The 19413-nt window shown below is 41.0% G+C and overlaps 1 protein-coding gene across 3 annotated transcripts in view; it reads right to left on the reverse strand.

Moving 5' to 3' along the window:
- Window positions 1–15039, reverse strand: part of rap1gap2a (RAP1 GTPase activating protein 2a) — an 80545-nt gene extending 65506 nt beyond the window's left edge. Inside the window, exons 1-2 of one of the 3 annotated variants that reach the window (XM_069534439.1) lie at window positions 14895–15039; window positions 269–304 (exon numbers count right to left, since the gene is read on the reverse strand). In XM_069534439.1, the coding sequence (XP_069390540.1) occupies window positions 269–304; window positions 14895–14935 (77 nt within the window). In that variant the 5' untranslated portion in view covers window positions 14936–15039. Of the gene's footprint in view, window positions 1–268; window positions 305–4674; window positions 4828–14894 lie in introns of those variants that run through there. The other 2 variants (XM_069534440.1, XM_069534433.1) reach the window with 2 other exon arrangements.
- Between the last annotated feature and the right edge of the window lie 4374 nt (window positions 15040–19413).

Consider the following 19413-nt stretch of genomic DNA (forward strand, 5'->3'; position numbering starts at 1 on the left):
GTGTATTCATCTGGTATTTTATTACATTTTTATTCTGAGGTCCATCTGCAGATCAGGCTGTGCAGCAGCATTCTTCACCAGTTACAGCATTATAGGTCAGCTTGATTGAGAGGCAGAACATGGGGCAGTTGCACATCAGTGCTCCCCAGGTATTTTCCCCACAAGCACGATAACACACAGTATGGCCTTGACTTAACCTAGATTAGAATGTTAACTTTCATTTATATTTAGAAGCAGAAACGTGACCAGGATCTAAAGAAGAACTTACCGAGATTTCAGTGCAGACAAAGTGGCCTTGTCAATCCTGGAGAGAAATGAGAGAGAGACAGAGACAAACACAGAAGAGACAGAAATATTATTGATCTTGTCTCTGAAACTTGTTTCTTCCTGAAGCAGCATTTAACATCTTTTCAGCAAGTGCCCTTGTTTTACAGTAATAAGGACGTGAACATCGTAAGATAAGGGGTAAGTTCCAGGAATCCACCTCTGCAGCTATAATGGGTGGCATTTAACCAAAAATTAATAAATAAATAAAATGTGTCAGCGCTTCTTCTGTGCTTACTGGGAAAATGTGTGATTGATTAGGATCTGATATATATGAACACAACAATATATATATATATACAGTGGATTTGACAGTTCTTATGTTGCAGTTAAGTTCTAAAAGTGACCTTATCAGTCTATCTACACATCTATAATAAAGACTCCATACGGAGTAGTCAAATATTTTGGCCTTCCATCCATCCCAGTGTATCACAGGGTCAACATACAGAGATAAACAACCACTTTTTTGTAAATTTGTCAGGAAATAATCGCATTGACATAAGTTTTCAGACACTTTGCTGTGACGGAAGTCCACATGTTGTAATACCAACTGATTAGGATCATTTGAGAGGCACACACCTCTGTAAACTCTCAGAGCTGACGATACACATCAGAGCAAAAATCAAGATACGGGAGTGAAGGAACTGGAGGAAGGAGTGAAAGGCACATGAACACCTCTGTACGAGAAACAAGCCTCTCTGATCTGATGAAACCATGACTGATCTGTTAGCTCTCAATTCTAAGTGTCACATAATCAGAGATGAAGCTTAGAGTTGATTGTCCTTCTGGAAGTTCCTCCATCTCCACATAGGATCCCAGATCCACATAGACTCTTGGTATTAGTAAAAATCTGAATGCTTGGTGCAACCATGCAAACAGAAATGTTCCATAAATCCTTTTTTAATTCACACAGAATAGATACATCCTGAAACGAAGAACAACAGTGTCAGTGTTAGAGAGCAGAGCGACACGATGTGATGTAACAAGGTTACTTCTCCTCTAGCTGCTCAGACTGGTTTTATGCTCTCAGTGTTTATAAGGGTTTAATTCATGCTTCACTACGTACTGTTCATACTGATAACATGGAAAAACCATAGCCAGTAATCTTCCTCACTTCCCAGTTCAGTTGCTGTTTACTGCTCACAAAGGATCTGTGAGGCACATTCGGCTTTTGTATATAATATGGGTTTTTACCTCAAGTGTGTGTGTGTGTTCAGTGTTTTAAAGTGTTCTCACACACCTCACGTAGGATTTTGTCATGACATCAATTCTTTAATCCAATCCATTTAGAGAATAAACCATGCAAAACAGCTCCTACTGATCCATTTCATGCAAATATATATTTATATAAGCTGCACACTTACATGAACACAGCCTACAAACAGACGCTGCACTATTTTTATATGATGTTTTGAATGTAATCTGAATGTTTTCCAGGGTTTGTGAGAGCAGGAGCTACATCTGGTTTCTACAAACGTTTCCATGATGCATTTTAAAACATGTCTCAATGCTGTTGATTCTGGTGGATACTCTGCATGCTGCAGTGACACCTCACTGCAATGTTACCCCTGTATTGTGGTGCAGCTGCAGTCTGTGCCCTCGCAGGATTCATCACTAAGCAGTAAAGAAGATACGCTGCCCACCGTGTGAGTCATCACACAGATCCTACTGTCGTGAGTGGGTTTCTCTCATCCCAGATCTTAGAGAAGGGAGTACTATGATTGACCATGTGTGTGCATTTCGATCACATTATGAGCAGAAAATCTTGTTTTCACAAGCTTAAACAACACAGCAACACTGCCGACAGTGTCATTCAATTCTGAAGTCCTTTTTATATTTCCTTGTGTTTATTGTGCATGTTTACTTATTTATTACTTGTTAGAATAGCTAGTGCAGTGCCCGTTCTAAACCTTCATGTTTGTAATGGGCTGTTTGCTTGGCCTGTGGTAATGTTCACATCACAGCAACAAAGCCAACGTTGTTCTTTTACTTTGTAGACAAGTTGTTAAAGAGGAAGTGTTTCTATGAAAGTTGCTACCCGCCCAACCAACGTGTTAAACCCGGCCTACAAGCAAGTAAACATTTGTGGCTATTCACACACCAACGCAGAGAAGTTCAATGCCCGCCATACTGTCCCAGAAAAGGTGCAGTGTCAGCTTCTAGAATGCCAAAATAAAGAAAAGCAGAAGAAAACTGCACATTCACTGCTAATCGAAGCTGGAGCCGATAAAAACCTGTGTCTCCTGCAGAATCATTTGACCCGAGAGTGGATGCTGACTGTATCCATAGCAGACAAAAGCCAGACGTTAGTGGATGTTAATGACCAGTGGAGAAGGGGCTTTAGTGGCACTCATAAAGGATTATCCTTTTTGTCTTATCGTTCATGTGAGAAGGCTGTTTTTTTTCCCCAACCCAAATAGTTTCATAGATGACTGATGAAAACCAATTTTACAAATGCCTCCTCAGAGTCAGCTCCTGAACAGCTCGCCATCTGAGCCACCAATCCATGCATCTGTATCCCTGCATGTGATACTAAAAGCAGAAATGTGTCCAAATTTCACAAATAGGATCGGCTGACACTTACATGCTTCAAATACTATGTAGTTACACTATCTAACAACACCAGGGGCTACAATCGACTGTTCCACTAATCATCACACTGAAAATGTGATTCTTAAAAACTGCTGGTCAGACCTGTCTTGGCTGCAGAAAAAAGGTACTTTGTTAAAGCTTGTAAATTAGTTAGAGTGATCAGCTGAACAAACTCTGCTTTTACTTTCAGTAAAATTTGTTTCCCAGTAGAACTAATTAGGAGCAGCAAGTATTTTCATCTCATATTCAGCCTTCAGATTATCGGTAAGAAGACAAACCTCTGCTAATTAGAGGACACAACATGCTTCCCTTGTTTTGAATAATAAAAAAATACTGCCTCAAAAGTTTTGCTGAGATCGGCTGTAATTGAAGCAACAGGGACTCGCATGTCCAGACTCCCATCCAGAGGGTCAGAGGATGGGGTGCACCCTGGAAAGGTCGCCAACTTATCACTGGGCTCACGTAAAGAGACCAAAGCTGCATGTTTCCAGACTGTGGGAGGAAGCCGGTGAACCTGGAGGCACAGGTAGAAACCAAGAACCTCCTTTACTGTGAGGGAACAGTCCCATAATCAACCCACTAATTCCACAATCGTCTGTCTGTCTGTATGTGGAATGCATATCTTGAGAACCATTCATCTTATCGGCTTCACACTTGTGTATGCTTTGTTTTATGAAAAACATTGAGATCAAATCTTCCTCTCAGATAAGCACAAAGTTTCCGAACTTCACCCTGCAGCATAGACTGTTTATAAAAAAGTTCTGCATGTAACCTCCAGCACACTTGGTGGTAACGCACCTTGACATTACAAACAGAGCTCCAAAAAGTATTTCCCAAAATGTAACTTGGAGTTCCTTTTTTTAAACTGGAGATCTCCTCCAGGGCCTCATTGAATATTAGTCTTTACAGGTTGTGTAGCAGTCATCATCATGACGTTTGACTTCATGTGTAATCTAATCTTTCTTTTTCAAAACATATCTGTTGGCTTTGTTTGGTGTTTATCACTGCATCAGCCGCTGATTAACCCTGCTACCTGTAACGTGCTGCTCCTCGGCTCAGTCTGTTTCAGGTTATTTCAGCCTGTCTGGCAGCCTCAGCCCGCAGCCGGGAAGGTTAAGTGCTCTGAAGCAGCGCTTCAGTGTCTGAGAGATTAGCAGCGGGGGAGCCAGCACAAAAACACTCCATCCGAGTGTGTCAGCGCATCCAGCACTAAATGGGCTCCCTGGCACCTACTTCTGTGCTTCATCATGGGAACTCTCCTCATCCAAAAGAGCAGGAAAACATAACTGGCAAGAGCTGTGTCCATAGTCCCAGAACAGGGACAATATAGCAACAACAATGGACAGCAGGGAGAGACAAAGCAGACTGTTGATAGTGCTCAGTCTCTGAATGGAGACAGCACAGAGTGAAACTGTACATTCTCACACACACACAAATTCACACACAGCGCACACTAACACACACACCCCCCCCACACACAGAAACAACAGGCAGTCATGCAGAGTGTTAGGGCTGGGACCTAGAGCAGCCGCCTGCACCCTCCACCCATCCTTCCTTTTCAGACAAAAAGTTTAGATTTCTTCACCACACACACAAACATTCACATGCACACACCAGCACATTTCAGCAGCTGAATATACCTCAATCAAACTCCCTGAACAATTACAATCCTAATGTGCACAATCATGAGCATGTGTGTACACAATGCAAACTGACACACAAGCACACAAATTAGAATTCAATGAAAAGGAGACGTACCATCCAAATCCACCAAAGGACACACTTCTCCTCCTCCTGTGCATTTTTGCCAGACTGAACTTTCTCAGCAGATTCTCTCCTCTTGGGAATGTCTGTCCTGCTGTCAGTCTCTTTCTCTCTATACTATGTACTCTTGCAGGTTGTCTGTCTCTCTCTGGCCCAGTCTCCCTACTTCCCTCCCACTTTCTCTCTCTCTCTCTCTCTCTCTCTCTTTGGTTTGCCTCTATTTACCATCCATTTCCCCCTCCTTTGTCTCACTCACTTCTGCTGTCACATCTGCCTCTCCAGAGCTGTTGCTCCTCACTTTGCCACTTGACCTGTCAACTACCTTTCCTGAAAAATTGCTTGGTCTTTGGCTTTCACAGGCAGTTAAACACACACACACACACACACACACATACACACACACCCACACACACACAAACAGGTGCTCTGAGGTATATGCACATACTCAGGGACCAGGTTTATGTGCACAAAGAGCTATTCTTCACATGGAGCAGCAACTGGAGTTGAACATTTTTATCACAAGCAGCCTTGACATCTATGATCAGACCACACGCCCACTTTCAGATCACTTCCTGTGCTTTGTGTGCCCCCTGGTGAGTTTGCAATTTTTTTCATTTTCACACAGTAGCATGAAAAAACACCTTGAGTGGTCTGAATCCCAAACAATACACCCACTCCAGCCTGAGATCATAAATTGCTCTTTCATTATGACATGGATTGTGTAACTTGATGGTCTGCCTGACTCATTATACCTTTTTAAAATACATCGCACAAATCTTCTTTAAAAATATGCTAAACTGGATTCATTTTGTTGTATATTATGCAATATTTCATAATACTGTCACGAGAAAGGGGAGAGCTGAAGAGCTGTGCCACAGCTTGCCCACAGAAACCTCCAATGTATTAACCAAAGGGTGTGTCCTTCCTGATACCCTTCCTCTTCACACTGAGTTAAAGTTCACACAGACTCTGTCATGAACAAACTCAAAAGCTTTGTTTCAACAAACCTCATGAGAGATTTTGTGCTTCAGTACTTGAGAAAAGCTTTTATATACATTTAAAGAATTTTTATATTTCTGCCTTAATTGCACAGGACAGATCAAGCACAAAAAACTTTTTGAAGAAATAAGGTAACTTGAGTAATTGATAACAACACTGCTGCACAGTCATCAGTTATAATAGCATAATAGGAAATGAAGAGAATGTCAGAAGTCACAATAACGCGTCGTCATATCACAGATGGGAAACAGCAGCTGTCTGCCCCTGAGCTGGTCAACTGATACCCGACTATATTTGGCCCCATCTACAGAAATTGGATCGATTACATTACAGAGCATTGACAGTTAGAAGTGAATGATCACGCTCCCGGGGGAAACACCAATATCACGATCATTATCACAGTATTAGCAGACACCAGGGTGGATTGCAATGATTTCTTAGAATAATGTGTTTGAAATTTAGTTTTTAAAAAAACACACTAATTAAAACTAAACACACATTCAATAATAAAGAAACTGAAAGATTATTTGAAAGTTTATCCCCCAACATGACATTGGACGTTTTTTTAATAGCCTGTATAGTTGACACATAAATGACCGGGTTGGTGAAAATAAACTAGAAAATAAAATAATGTCCTGACGAGGTTGTAGGTTTTATTTTCAAAGTAAACTTGAGCTCTCGCTTCCTTTCATCTTTAGAGCCGTGATTTGATTTACAATAACTTCAAAAAGAATTGAGTCCAAGAAACCAAACAAGCACTTCTGAAGCCTGTAGAGAGTGATTATAGTCAAGAGCTTTCACAATGATTCATTATCCATGAACCTCTCTCTCTCTCTCACTCTCTCTCTCTATATCTATCTATCTCCATATCACAGTGACAACCTGATTGAACACAATTTATTCACTCCAATGGACACAGAGAAAACTCAGTCTGACATTACATTAGTTGTCATTATAGAATAGAATAGACAACTGAATCTCCACTTGAATTAAATTTACATGAGCCTTGTCTTTGCACATGACAGTGACGGTTCTGTGCACAGACCGAACTCTCCCTCTAGTGGTTCATATAAAGTACAGTTAATATGGTGGAAATGAAAAATGCAATTCTAAACTTAGCTAAGTTAGTCAAGTTAAACTGGAAAGAAAGAAGAAAACTTTTATAATTGTGTGCATCTCTTAAGTTTAGTGAAAAAGAATAAATTTTGGATGAAGCTATAACACTAGTTATAATTATTATTATAATAATACAGTGAGCATGGAACTTCTAACTCTGTAGCAGGCATAGAGGAATATTAGGTGTCTACAGTTTAAATTAAGTTTTTGAATAAATGCTGTTTTGAACCATGGTGTCTTGTGGAAATTCCTCTTGATACTCTATAAATGTCGTTTTACCAGAGGGCTCTAAAAACAACAATACGCTAAAGAGCTCAAGGGAAGATTTGAATAAATGACTTCTCTCTGCTGGATGTTTAAACATATCATCACGTAGCTTTGTGTTACATGTAACCGGAGTGGACTGTGACTTGAAAGTCACATGACGTGGGAACAGGCCAGTGCAAAACAATGTTTAAGTACACGTAGGCATCTCACAATTTGAGAGGCCAGGTTGTGAGATGACTTAGTTTTGCACATTGGACCAACGTGGCTATAGCACGTTTTGAGATGAGACTGGGTTGTCAAGAGACCTTGGGGGTCCTAGGCAGTAGAAACACATGATACCACACCACATCATTCCAATCTCCAAATGTACACATATATAATAGTACAAGTACAAGCCCTCAGCACCATCCCAGTCACATGCATATCGACATCTCACGACCACTAGCCTGCTTCGCCTGCTCTGTTGTAACACCCCTGTCACCATCAACTTTGCTGTTCAAGTTGTGTTTACAGTTTGTTTTGCTGCCCCTAAGTTAGAGTTTAAACTAAGTTTTATTAAAGACACTGACGTACCATTAATTCTGTATCACCGCTGTTAGTGACTGGCTGCTGCCCACTCAGAGGGCGTTATGTCCCGGCATGATGTTGCCACAGCCCACAGCACAGTCCAGAGGTAAGTCCCAGTGGTGTCTCCAGTGTTTAAACGCCTCACTAATGTTAACACGGGTCTTCGCCCTTTCAGTATTTCATTATCGCCTTAGGGTTAGCTCTATTCTTTGGTGCTTCTGCTCTTAGCATTGGGGCACTACTGTTGAAATAGCATGTCCAGCGCTAATAACTAGCAGTAGTTGTTATGTTCTGAAACAGTAGGGGTGTATTTTTTTTCAGTTTATCTGATCATCCCTCGATAGCAGAAGAATGGTAGAAGAATGATTACAATATCTTGTTTGAGATGTAACAGGTGATGTTTCCACCATTTACTAAAAGGTTTATATAAAATAATTATTTTTCATTTATCCTAATCGAGGTAAAAGTTTGAAATAATCATGATATTGATCGCCCAGCCTGAACACTATCAGACTCTGAGGAGATCTTAGCATAATTTGACAAAAAGTGTATTTAACTAATATCACTATGAGCACAATAATATGTAATGATAAAATCATTTCACCTGCTAATACTCATATATTCATGTTTTACCATGTCCAGTTTTTGTTGTTGCTTCTTTTTTATTCTTTTAAACAATCATTCTGCGTCTCCTCAGTCACTTTTAAGAACATTATGACTTGCGAGGATTCGCTACTTTCAGAGTGTAGAAAGATTCACACTCTTGTCCTCGCGTCAGCTTCCTGTTACAAGTACAGCACGTCAACATTGTCCTCAAATGTGACACATTCATTCACACCCACACTAAACTTTGTGTTAAATCCTGGCAAGTGGGTTGGTCGACGTCACCCGTCGGGAGGTCTCACATATCTTTCCTACTGACACACTGAGAGCATTTTAACTGTGCGACAGCAGTGATTGGTATTTATTATCAGCACTTAGCATTGCTGCATTGTAATGTGGTTATTGGCACTTTAACTCTAACCGGCCACTATCTTGACGACCTCAATGCTGCTTTGTGAAACAGGATAATAAAGAAAAATCGTAAATCTGTCAAGTTTGAGTCTGTTTGACATTTAGATCCCTCAAGAGGTGTCATCAAAACTGAAGCTTTCCCTTCTCTGATACAAGCTTATACACACGACTCAGTTTGTCCTACCAACATGGTGCATATGTTAGATAGGACATTAAAGCAGGTGCTTTCATGTAGGAAGATCAGGTTACAATTTGGTGATCACAAAACATTTTGATCATCAGCGTTTATGTCTTTACAGGTAAATGTCTTTTTTTCCTTCTGATCGTCAGTCTATGTTTTTAGAAACAACTTTAACTCTGAGGGCAGATTTAGAGAGCAGAGCACTGAAGTTGTTTTTTTGGAGAGAGTGACGGACAGAGTCGTGTGTCTTTGCACTTATAACGGCTTGTGTGTTTGTGTATGTGGGAGGTGAGAGAGACACAGAAAAAATGTGCCAAGTCAAAATTAAACTGGGACTAAACGCTGCAGTAGGCACATTGACTGTAAGTGTATTGACAGTCCATCACATGCTCCAACATGTGCATAACACTGATCTGCTGAAAGTCTTCCACCAAACAGCATGGTGCAGTTCAACGTGTTAAAGTTGTCTTTTAAATCTATTGGTGGACATACTTTATAGTTTCAGTTTTATTAACGAACAGGGACTATTTTCTCCAGTTAAAAAGAAGTTCCAGTGAAGCTGCTCACTTGACGGGGACACAGTTCCTAAAAGATATGATTCAATTTGAATTATAAAACATTTCTACAATAAACAAATCAGCTGCATGTCTTCATTGCTGGACAGTGGAAGGAAATGTCAGTCCATCATCAAATACAATTGATGGCATGTCCTGGTACCAGAGAAGATTAAGTATGTGGGTTTTCCTGCAAACCACACACAACTAACTTTTAATCAATAATTCTGGAATATTTTATTTAACTTTTTCTTCTGCCTCAACTTTTCCTCATTCCCGTGGAACCATTTTTATTTTATCTAGTCACTTCTCAATAAGATTGTCCCTGTCAAACAGAGATGTAATGTTTCCATCTTTATTGCTTCTGTTCCTTCTTCGCCACCCCTCCCCCCTCTCTCTTCCTGCCATGTAATAAGTATTTAGTCATTACATGGATTCCCAGGGGATGGTATATACGCCCAGGCAGACGTTAGAGACTTCTCTCTTTTCCTTCATCTATCTCCCCCCCCCCCCCCCCCCCCCTTATCCATCTTTACTGAGTCTCTGATAGGTTACTTAGTCATATGAGGTTTTCCTGGAGGGTTGCTGATTCACAGCTGATGCTCTGCTTTAATGGTTTTTGTCTCAACCGCATCTGTCACCATCTATTATCACAAACACAAACACAACCACACACACACGCACACACACACACACAGTGATCCTCCTCGAAGCACAGCTGCATCAGTCTCTGAAATTGAACGGCACAATAACATTATTTCCAAATGTGTCTTGCCCTTTTTTCAATATGCGTACCTGCATACAGGCCAGTAACGACAGCATTGGTAATTAAGAGGATGTTTAAATGAGTTAACTATAATCAGCTGTATTTTAAATCAAAATCATCGTATCATCTCAACTTAAATCAGAGGTGGAGGATTGTAAGAGGATTTTTCCAGCTGGAAAGTATTTCTTTCTTTGTCGGCTTTATCATTATCATATTTGATTGTACACAAGTTATGAATCAAGCTCACAATTTAACCACCATGAGTACTTATTTATTATTGTTATTCATATTTGCATTATATGGTGGTAATAAGATCCTGTCATGTCTTTGTATAGACATGAACACGACATTAACTGATCTCATAATTGAGTTGTGGTGTCAGATTGATAAGAAAAATTTGCCATATTTGTTCTGATTAATGAATGAAATATAACCCATCTGCTGCTCTGTTCACACACACACACACACACACACACACACACACATACACACACACAATAAAACACCTACTGCATGCACGTACACAGACGCACCTTTGAGATGCAGCTATTGTTCTCTGTATCTTATGCTGCGATCTTAATAAGGCTCATGCAGTGTTTTAACATTCATGACTCATTTTCACAAACATAACGACATCATTATTTATGGTTTGATTTATGTTTCATCTCCATGACTCTATGTCTTTACAACAACCAGCATCTCCCTTCAACAAAAAATGGTCAGCCTGTTCAATTAAATTACTATCGTAAAATGCACCATTTCACACGCCCCATGCAGGTTCCATTACAAACTAGATTCACCCAGTAATGTGTCTCCAGCATGACACCACTTACATAGATTGAAGCAGATGAAACCGCCTTTCTAACCAGACAGCAACAAGCAGAGTAAAGCTGCACAGTGAACAGGCACAGAACACACTGCAGGGATGATGTATTTTTTGAAGCCTTGATAGAATCTCCAGAAGTAAATAAAATTATTATGTTTAGCTATAAATGAACTCAACATGGTTTACTGTGCAAACAAGCTCAGTAGACACTTAGAAATAATGCACAATAGAAATTTAAAAAATAATCATAAAAAGAAGGAAATCCATTTTGTATTTTATGTCACAGAGTAAGATATCGAATGTTCAACTCAAAATCTGCTGACATACATATTAAAATATATTTTTTTTATAATACATGTAAAATCCTAATAAAATGTAAAATGTTTGGCTCATTATCATTGTGGGCCCTTTCATGTAGCCCTTCTCCACCTCCTGAGACAGTAACTTGTCAACTATAGGAGATTATTACAGGAGATAATTACTTAAACCAGCCAGAAAACCTTGGACCAAACCAATGATTAAATAATTAACACAACAACCATTTGGGTTCTTCTTCAGAGCTTTGCCAAGCTCTGATACATTGACAGGTGTAGAAGGTTTATTCGCTTATTTTCCAAGAGACGAGTGCGGTGAGGATAAACAGGCAGTGAGGAGGAAATGAATATTTATCCAAAACTAAAAATACTTGAGTTTGTCTCACTGTCACTTTTCACATATGCTAATTTGTTGGTTGTGCAACCACAGCAGTGTTTATAAAGAAGATTTGTGCTTCATTGAACAACAACTCAGCTGAATGGAATTCATCGTCTATGTGAAGAGAAGACAAAGCATCCTATTCTCAAGTTTTGCAATGCTCTCGTTGCTGTGGCCATGGATCACATTGTTTCTAGATTGTGTTTCCTTAATCTTTTTCATTGCTTTGGCTTGTTTCTAATTTGAATTATCGTCTATCCTTCTTAAAGCTTTCAACTTCTCATTGTTTAAAATCCTCAATCTATCACTCTTCACTAAACCTTCCTCTTGTTTGCATTCTATTTTTATCTCCCCCTCAAAGTCTATTGGTGGATGTTAGCAAAAGTGACAGCAAAGCCCACCCATACACCCACTCTTCCAGATCTCTCTCTCTCTCTCACACACACACAAAGGTGTACACATCCATACTTAGAACCAGAGACATCAACAGATACATACGCACTCCTGCACACAAGCACTCACCCTGGTGACATGTGTGCACATACATGCACACAACTTAACAAGCTTTGACATGTGCACACACGCACACACACACACTCACTCACTGGACCTCCTCCACCCACAGCCTCTATGATGCCTTCAGCCCTCTTCCCTCCCGTTGTCCACTCTTCCAGATGACATTGATCAGAAAAAAACCTCCATTAAATTAATGTACTTCCCCTCCACTGCAGATCCTGGAGGGAGGAGGGGGTATTAAGAGCAACACGTAGACCCTGGATGTTGAAAATACAATGAGAAACACCCACAGGGCCAACCGAAGAAGATCAGCCCACACACAAGGTTTTTTAATCAGCCGTACACTAAGAACATGGCAATTTCCTCACATATTTCATTTCTTTTCAATGGGTAGACACAAATACAAAAATCAAACCCCCTGCAGCTGCGGTGACTCATTTGACACCATATCAAAGTTTGCATTGATCACATCACCACAGTTGTTGAGGGAAAAGAGGATGGCGGAAAGGACGGATTTGGTTTGGAATCAATCAGTGTCAAAGAAAGAGAGAAGAAAAGAAAACTGCAGAGCAACAGAGGTTGAGGTTATCTGTAATGATCTACAGTCAGAGATGTGACTTGAAATTAGACTTAGTCACCAGAGGAGCATTTGTGTGGCACCTCCATCCTTCCAATGGAGGTGCAATAAGAGGGAAAAGATGAGGGAGGGGACATGGGAAGTGAGAGGTGTTGACAGACTGAGGGTGGATTATTAATGAAGGATGGCTAATGACGAGCGGAGGAAAGAGGAGAGGAGGACTGAAGCTCGGAGGTCTGTCTGCAGGTCTGACTTTTATCTGCGCTACAGAAGAGACAGAGAGCACGGGCACGATGACAAAATGCACCCGAATAAAATAAGAAGCAGTGAGGGACAAAGAGATAAAGATAAATGCAATGATGACTTTGATTAAATGTACATTATGCATCTTCAGCCACTAGGGGTATCTACACCAAAACAATAACATAAGACCTACAGTTTGAAAGCCTGAGGCGCAAGCAGCTCGGAGACATTTCTCCAGAAGCTGCGTCTGGATGACTGCAGTCTCCTGCGCTACCTGTGGGTGACCAGTGTTCAGTTGAATGACCTGCTAGCTCGGATTTATGCCATGACCTGTCTCCAGGGAGTTTGATTCTCAGCCCTGATTGGCTTTCACAATATTTTTCACTTGAGATTAAGTTAACTCGAGCAAATGAAGCAAATGATGCAGATTTTGCACCCATCCCTGAATTTCACGTGACGTGTGACAGGCAACACAAACAGCACAAATGATTCTATTCCTGTCTTTTTCTTCCTTGCATTGACCTTTTATGTAATTTCGATGTGTGAAACATTTGCTTTGCGTTTGGTGTGACTGCACCATAATGAAGCATTGTAACATATCAAAGCTTTAAAAGGAGATTTTTGAGGGTCGGTTTTTCTGCTCTCTCTGCAGGAGCCTCAACAGTGGGAACATAGATATTCACAAGATTTTATACGGGGACAGTATTTGCAAGTGCACACCTAGGTGCATGCTTTTAGTACACGTTTAAATAAGTGGGACAAATCCTGAATCCACTCCACCTGAGAGGCGCAGATTATCCACCATCTATTTTGAGCTGAAACCAGGTCGGATCGTCGATTCCACACTGCAGAACTGCAGATTTGTCAAACCTCCGCCTGTGAGGCTGCTTTGTTTTATAAATAAAACTTTTCAATAATGTTATTTTCAGTCTCACTTCAAAATCTGTCAACACAACAGAAAACAAGTCAAGTGAATTCCTGATTTAGTGCTCCTCATTAGTTCTCTGCTGGAAATACTCAAAGGCACATGTAGTCATCTGATGCTTGTACATGTTCACCTTCCATTACAGCAAAGGAATTAATGAAAACATGAATCTCCTGCTCGATGTGTTGAACAATGTTATATGTCGGCTATTATCACCAGCGCAGCGCTTCCTCTGGGGAAACAGACGCATGAACCACCCACTGCCTCTCCCCCTGCACTGCTGCTGCGTGCAGTATAGGGACCACGTTTCCTAGAGGGGACTTCATGCTTACACACATTAAACATACTCATCATGTACTGTATGTGCACATGAACGTGAATGAGAGCCCTCTGGCTGACCACACACACACAATTTGAAATGCATGGGTGCATGAAGATGTTTACCCTTTGGCTGACCACACTTCACATGCTATTTACATGGGGAAAAAATAACTTCAACCCCCCCCCCCCCCCTCCAATCAAATTTGCACACACACACACATTCACCTAAATAAACGCAATGGTGTCATAAACTATCAGAAATAGTAGCAGTGTAACCACACAATGGAATTCTGCCGCAAGATAAATAATTGACCATGCTTGTACTGGCTCTCAACTGTACAATCACACACACAACTACTCTACACATAACAAACATTGAAAAGAGGAATAACCTCAGAAATTAATTTTCCACTTCACCTTTTTTGTGTGTGCATGCAGATGACAAGTGTCCTAACCTGCAACTCACACAGACTCCCTACTCCAGCTGGAGAGTTCTCACATAAATCAGCTCACACACACTCTCACACACACACACACACTCATGCTCTTCCCATCAGCCATCTGGCTTGCAGTTTGCTGCTGTCAGCGGCAGCAGTTAATGTTTGTCCTGTGTTTCTGCTCCAGAGTAAAAGGAGTGTGAAAGCCTCACCTCGGCTCCCCTGCAGATCCTTTACAAGCTGGGGTGAACATCTCGCAGTCAGAGGATGGTGCAGCATGTGGCAGCAGACCAGCGGCCAGAGCGGGAGAGCTTGAGTGAATGTGCGTGAGAAAGAGAGAGAGAGAGAGAGAGAGAGAGAGAGGAGGGAGAGAGGGTAGTGGGAGAGGCAGTTCATATAGGGGGAGGGTACAGCGATAAAGCAGAGGGTAGAGCAGAATTATGAGATGAGAGAAGACGAGAAAATGTGTGTGTGTGTGTGTGTGTGTGTGTGTGTGTGTGTGTGTGTGTGTGATGGTGTGTGTGTGTGTGTGTGATGGTGTGTGTTTGTGTGTGGGTGTGTTAGAAAAGGAAGATGGTGTTACCATGGAGAGGGCTACGCCTAAAGTCCCTATAAAGCCTTTTTAAGACAGTGGGAGTAGAGGATGGATGAAAGAGGATGTCAGGCTGGAAAAGGAAGAAAAGGGAAGGGAATGTTTTGGCACAGGCCAAGGAGACAGACTGAAGGAATAAAGGAAGTAGATCAGAAGAAAAAGGAAATGAATAAGGGAGGAGAGGGGAGGGACAGGTGAGGGCAATGAAAAGTTGAGAGAACGTGACCTATAGGGTGTGATGAGCTCTCCACTCATCATTAGCACTGACAGCAGCATTACGCTTCACACACGCACACACACACACACACACACACACACACACACAATAGCCCAACTTGAATTCCTATAAACAAATCCACAAACCAAATCTGAACTTCTAAATTCAGACCTTGACATCCAGGGAGCAACCTGTGCTGCTGAATTGGAGAGATGCAACCAAAGCAGAGGAAATAAAAAAAAACTGTGCAGTGAAAATAAAACTGTACTGACTTCAGTTGAAGCTGTTTTAGGTTCATTTGATTTATAGAATAAAGACGAGCATTCTGCACGCCGCCCTCATGTCCCTCTGACTGCCATTAGATTTATGATTATCGAACTGCACCAGGCCTGTGGTCACCGAACTGGAATAAATGAATCATGTTTCCCAGCACAGTAAACATTAACACGTCACCACTGTGCTCCCTGTTCAAAAGACATTCACATTGCTACTGTACTACATTTTCATTTCACATTTTTAATATTTTTTTCATTAAGATTTGTTTTTATATTGGATCTTAGCTAATTGTCTCAGCGCTGCTATCTATCTTGCACACAGTTGAGGTTCAACAAAATGTGTTCAGCTTTCTTATCCAACAGGGGTACTTTGTTCAAATGAATTTATTATTAAAACCACAAAAAATCCATGTATTCCACACAAGTAAAAATCTATTATTATGTCCTAATCAAGCTAATTTGGCAAATAATTAGTCAGGTTTTGTTTTCTTTATCATAACTAGATATTGATAGTGCCTAATTGAATTATGTGGAATAAATCACTGACTAACTGCAACACTGATGTCTTTTATTAATATTATTATTTTGACCACAAGGACACAGAAATACATCTCAGTGGTCCAAAGTTTTTCTTTTCTATTGTGGGCAACAAACTACAACTCCCAACAAATAGGCGCTATGCTATTGCTAGCTCTTTTCATGATTCATTCTAGGCCCTGGGCAATAAAACAATATCAATCATTATCACATTACATTTTTACCTACAGCTATATAAACAAAGTTCAATATATATCAAGACATTTTCTGAAGTTGGACAAATGTACACTGGCAACTGAACGGGATGTTTCACTTCCGCATCCAAATGGCTTCTACGGTTCTAACGACAAAGGGAGATGCACAGTGGTACTGAACATTGAACTCACCTGGCTGCAGATGTTATAGTCCAAGAAGAACACATGTAAGGAGCAGACGTCTTGTGTTTCACTCTGTCAACAATCAGGAGAAAAAGACGTGTGTGCAGTGCATGTTGACATGAGGCCATGAGAAACTCCAGCTCCACTTGTATTAAGAGGTTTTTTTAAACCAACTTTATTTATAGACTCACAGAAGTTATTATTATTATTATTATTATTATTACAACTGAATCGACAGCTTCTGGAGCTAAGGGATTTCTGAGCCTGAGCTTGCAGCCTCAGCAGCAACATAAAGCCAGAGTGCTGCAGGCTGGTTCTTATCTCTGTTTTCTCGTCACTGCAAATGCTGAATGCTGTGTGCGCTCAAATGAAAACATTTCTATGGCATAGTTTGTTTTTCTATTTTAAAACTGACAATACAGAGTTAGATTTCGGTCTTCACTGTGTGTGCTGCTGCTGTGCTCTCGTTTTTGAGAGCAGTGAGTGAAACCCTGTGCTCCCCTCACAGTGGCGTGTTAAAGTTTACAGTAAAGGTCATACTTGACACATATTTCAATTCAGTGACACACACATGCACACAAAAGCCAACAAGCACCATGGGATCACAGGTGTCACTTTTTCAGCACAGTAGATCCCCCATTGAAGTACAAAGGCTATCAGATCAATCTCTCTCTCTCTCTCACACACACACACACACACACACACACACACACACACACACACACACACACACACACACTTGTGATTGATGTGTGGCTCAGAGGCCACAGTGTTCCACTAATGGCCTTAACAGAAAAAAACAAACATCAGCCACTCTAAACTATTTCTTATTGATCTGGTGGCAGCCTGTGGCTCTAATAACACACATGGACACACAGCGGCTCCAAACAGAGAGAAGGACGGAGAGATAGATGCTTTAATTAAATCCTCTCCCCCATAATGGATAGACCAAAGGAGACACAACTGAGCCCACAGGTGCATGCTCATGCAAAGCCGCTATCTCTTTGTCCAGCACAGACACACATGTACAGTGACACACACACGCCTGCGTATACAAACACGTATGTTTTAAGTCTGTTTCTTCTTTTACTCTAATCTCCAGGCAGTTTAGTGCTCGGGATCCTCTATCGGTTCTAATTGGTCCTGCTGGTTGGGGTTGCCTTGGAAACCAGTTAGAAAGTGTTGGTTGGAGGTTTGCCAAAAGTTCAGTTAAGACCGTCTGTAATGGCCCACCATAACAACACTGCCCTGTCCAAGCATGTGGAGAATCACTGACATCAGAGAGGTTAAAGCGTTGTCTTTACTGAACTTCTAATGCAGCTGCACTTAACTTTGTTTTGGATCCAGAGTGCAACACTTTAACATAAGAATTCAAAAGCAGGATTCATATGATGTAAATTGGAGGATTTGCTGGTGACAGCGAGTATCACTGTTGCATGCTGTCTGCCATAGTAACAAGACCCCCGCAGGTCTAAATCTGTCTCTGTGAGCTTCAGTAACAAGCAGCGTGTCATGTCAGGATGTATTAGTCAAGGAGTGAGCTGATGGCAGCCGTCTTTTGCTTAATGCAAGCCAGGGTTTACAGGTCTTTTTTGTTTGAATTTAAATATAACTCAACCATTCCTGAAGAGAAAAAAAACTCCTGTCGACCCTTTTCCTTTCGCAGCGATATGTCGTTAGCTGTGTGACATATACACAAAAATACGCCATGCGATGTTATGTTAACTCAAATCAGTACCGCCATGTTTCATGTTTCTGTCTGGACATAAAATAGTAACTAACAGCTAATCCATATGAATAAACCATCAGCCAGAATAACTGTATTTCTGTCTGTGGTTCAATTTAAAGTGTATTCTCATCTGATTGTAAATTTAAATTCTCGAAGTTCTCTGGCAGTTTGTGCGAAGCTGCCAGAATAGTTAGAATATTTTGTTCAAATGAAGGGTGGACTCATGGACTACAAAGATGGACGACACGGACGACACATCTACACTTTCTCAGATAAATGAGGCTAAATCATCATGGATTCAGACTCCCCCCTCTTTCGCTCATTTGGGAACAGATCTTGCGCAGTGGTGACTGTGGTTTAGAACATACAGTCGTATCCGTAGCTATACAGTATTTATCAATGCTGATGTAGTGTGTACTCTGTACTGTAAGTTAATGTATTTTCTCATTGTATTAATATTTATTTCACTTGCTGTGTACAAATATTCTGTCGTCCCCCCACCACTGCCTCCACAAATACCTGAAGAAAGATAAAAGGCAGTTTTCACAAAGACAACATATCACATCTCCTCAGTGAAAACAGTCACAGTAGGCGAGAGGTATTGAATGTGTCCACGGGCTCTGAATCTTGATGGGTCCTCGACAAGGTCAGGTATTTTCTGGCATTAATATCTCATCAGGTTTATGTCTAGGTCATGGAGACAGCAACAACAATTGTTATGGCAACAAAAAACAAGTGTGAGGCCAAACTAAAGGGGGATGGAGAGAGAGGAAATCAAATATATTGTGAAGAATATGTTTTCAACAGAACCTGCTCCTGACTCGCACTGAGAGGAGCACAGATAGACGACCTTTGACTACAGAGGAGTGACAGAGAGCTGACAGGCAGTTCCTTCGGTGCATCCCACCACACTGCCAATATCTGCCACAGCAAGCTGAAAGGCACGATGATTGACGTGAGGCAAGGGGAGCATTCATTTCCTGCCCCTAAAACAAAAATGTATT

The sequence above is a fragment of the Paralichthys olivaceus genome, chromosome 11, assembly GCF_024713975.1.
Source record: "Paralichthys olivaceus isolate ysfri-2021 chromosome 11, ASM2471397v2, whole genome shotgun sequence".
In the NCBI taxonomy this organism is placed as follows: Eukaryota; Metazoa; Chordata; class Actinopteri; order Pleuronectiformes; family Paralichthyidae; genus Paralichthys; species Paralichthys olivaceus.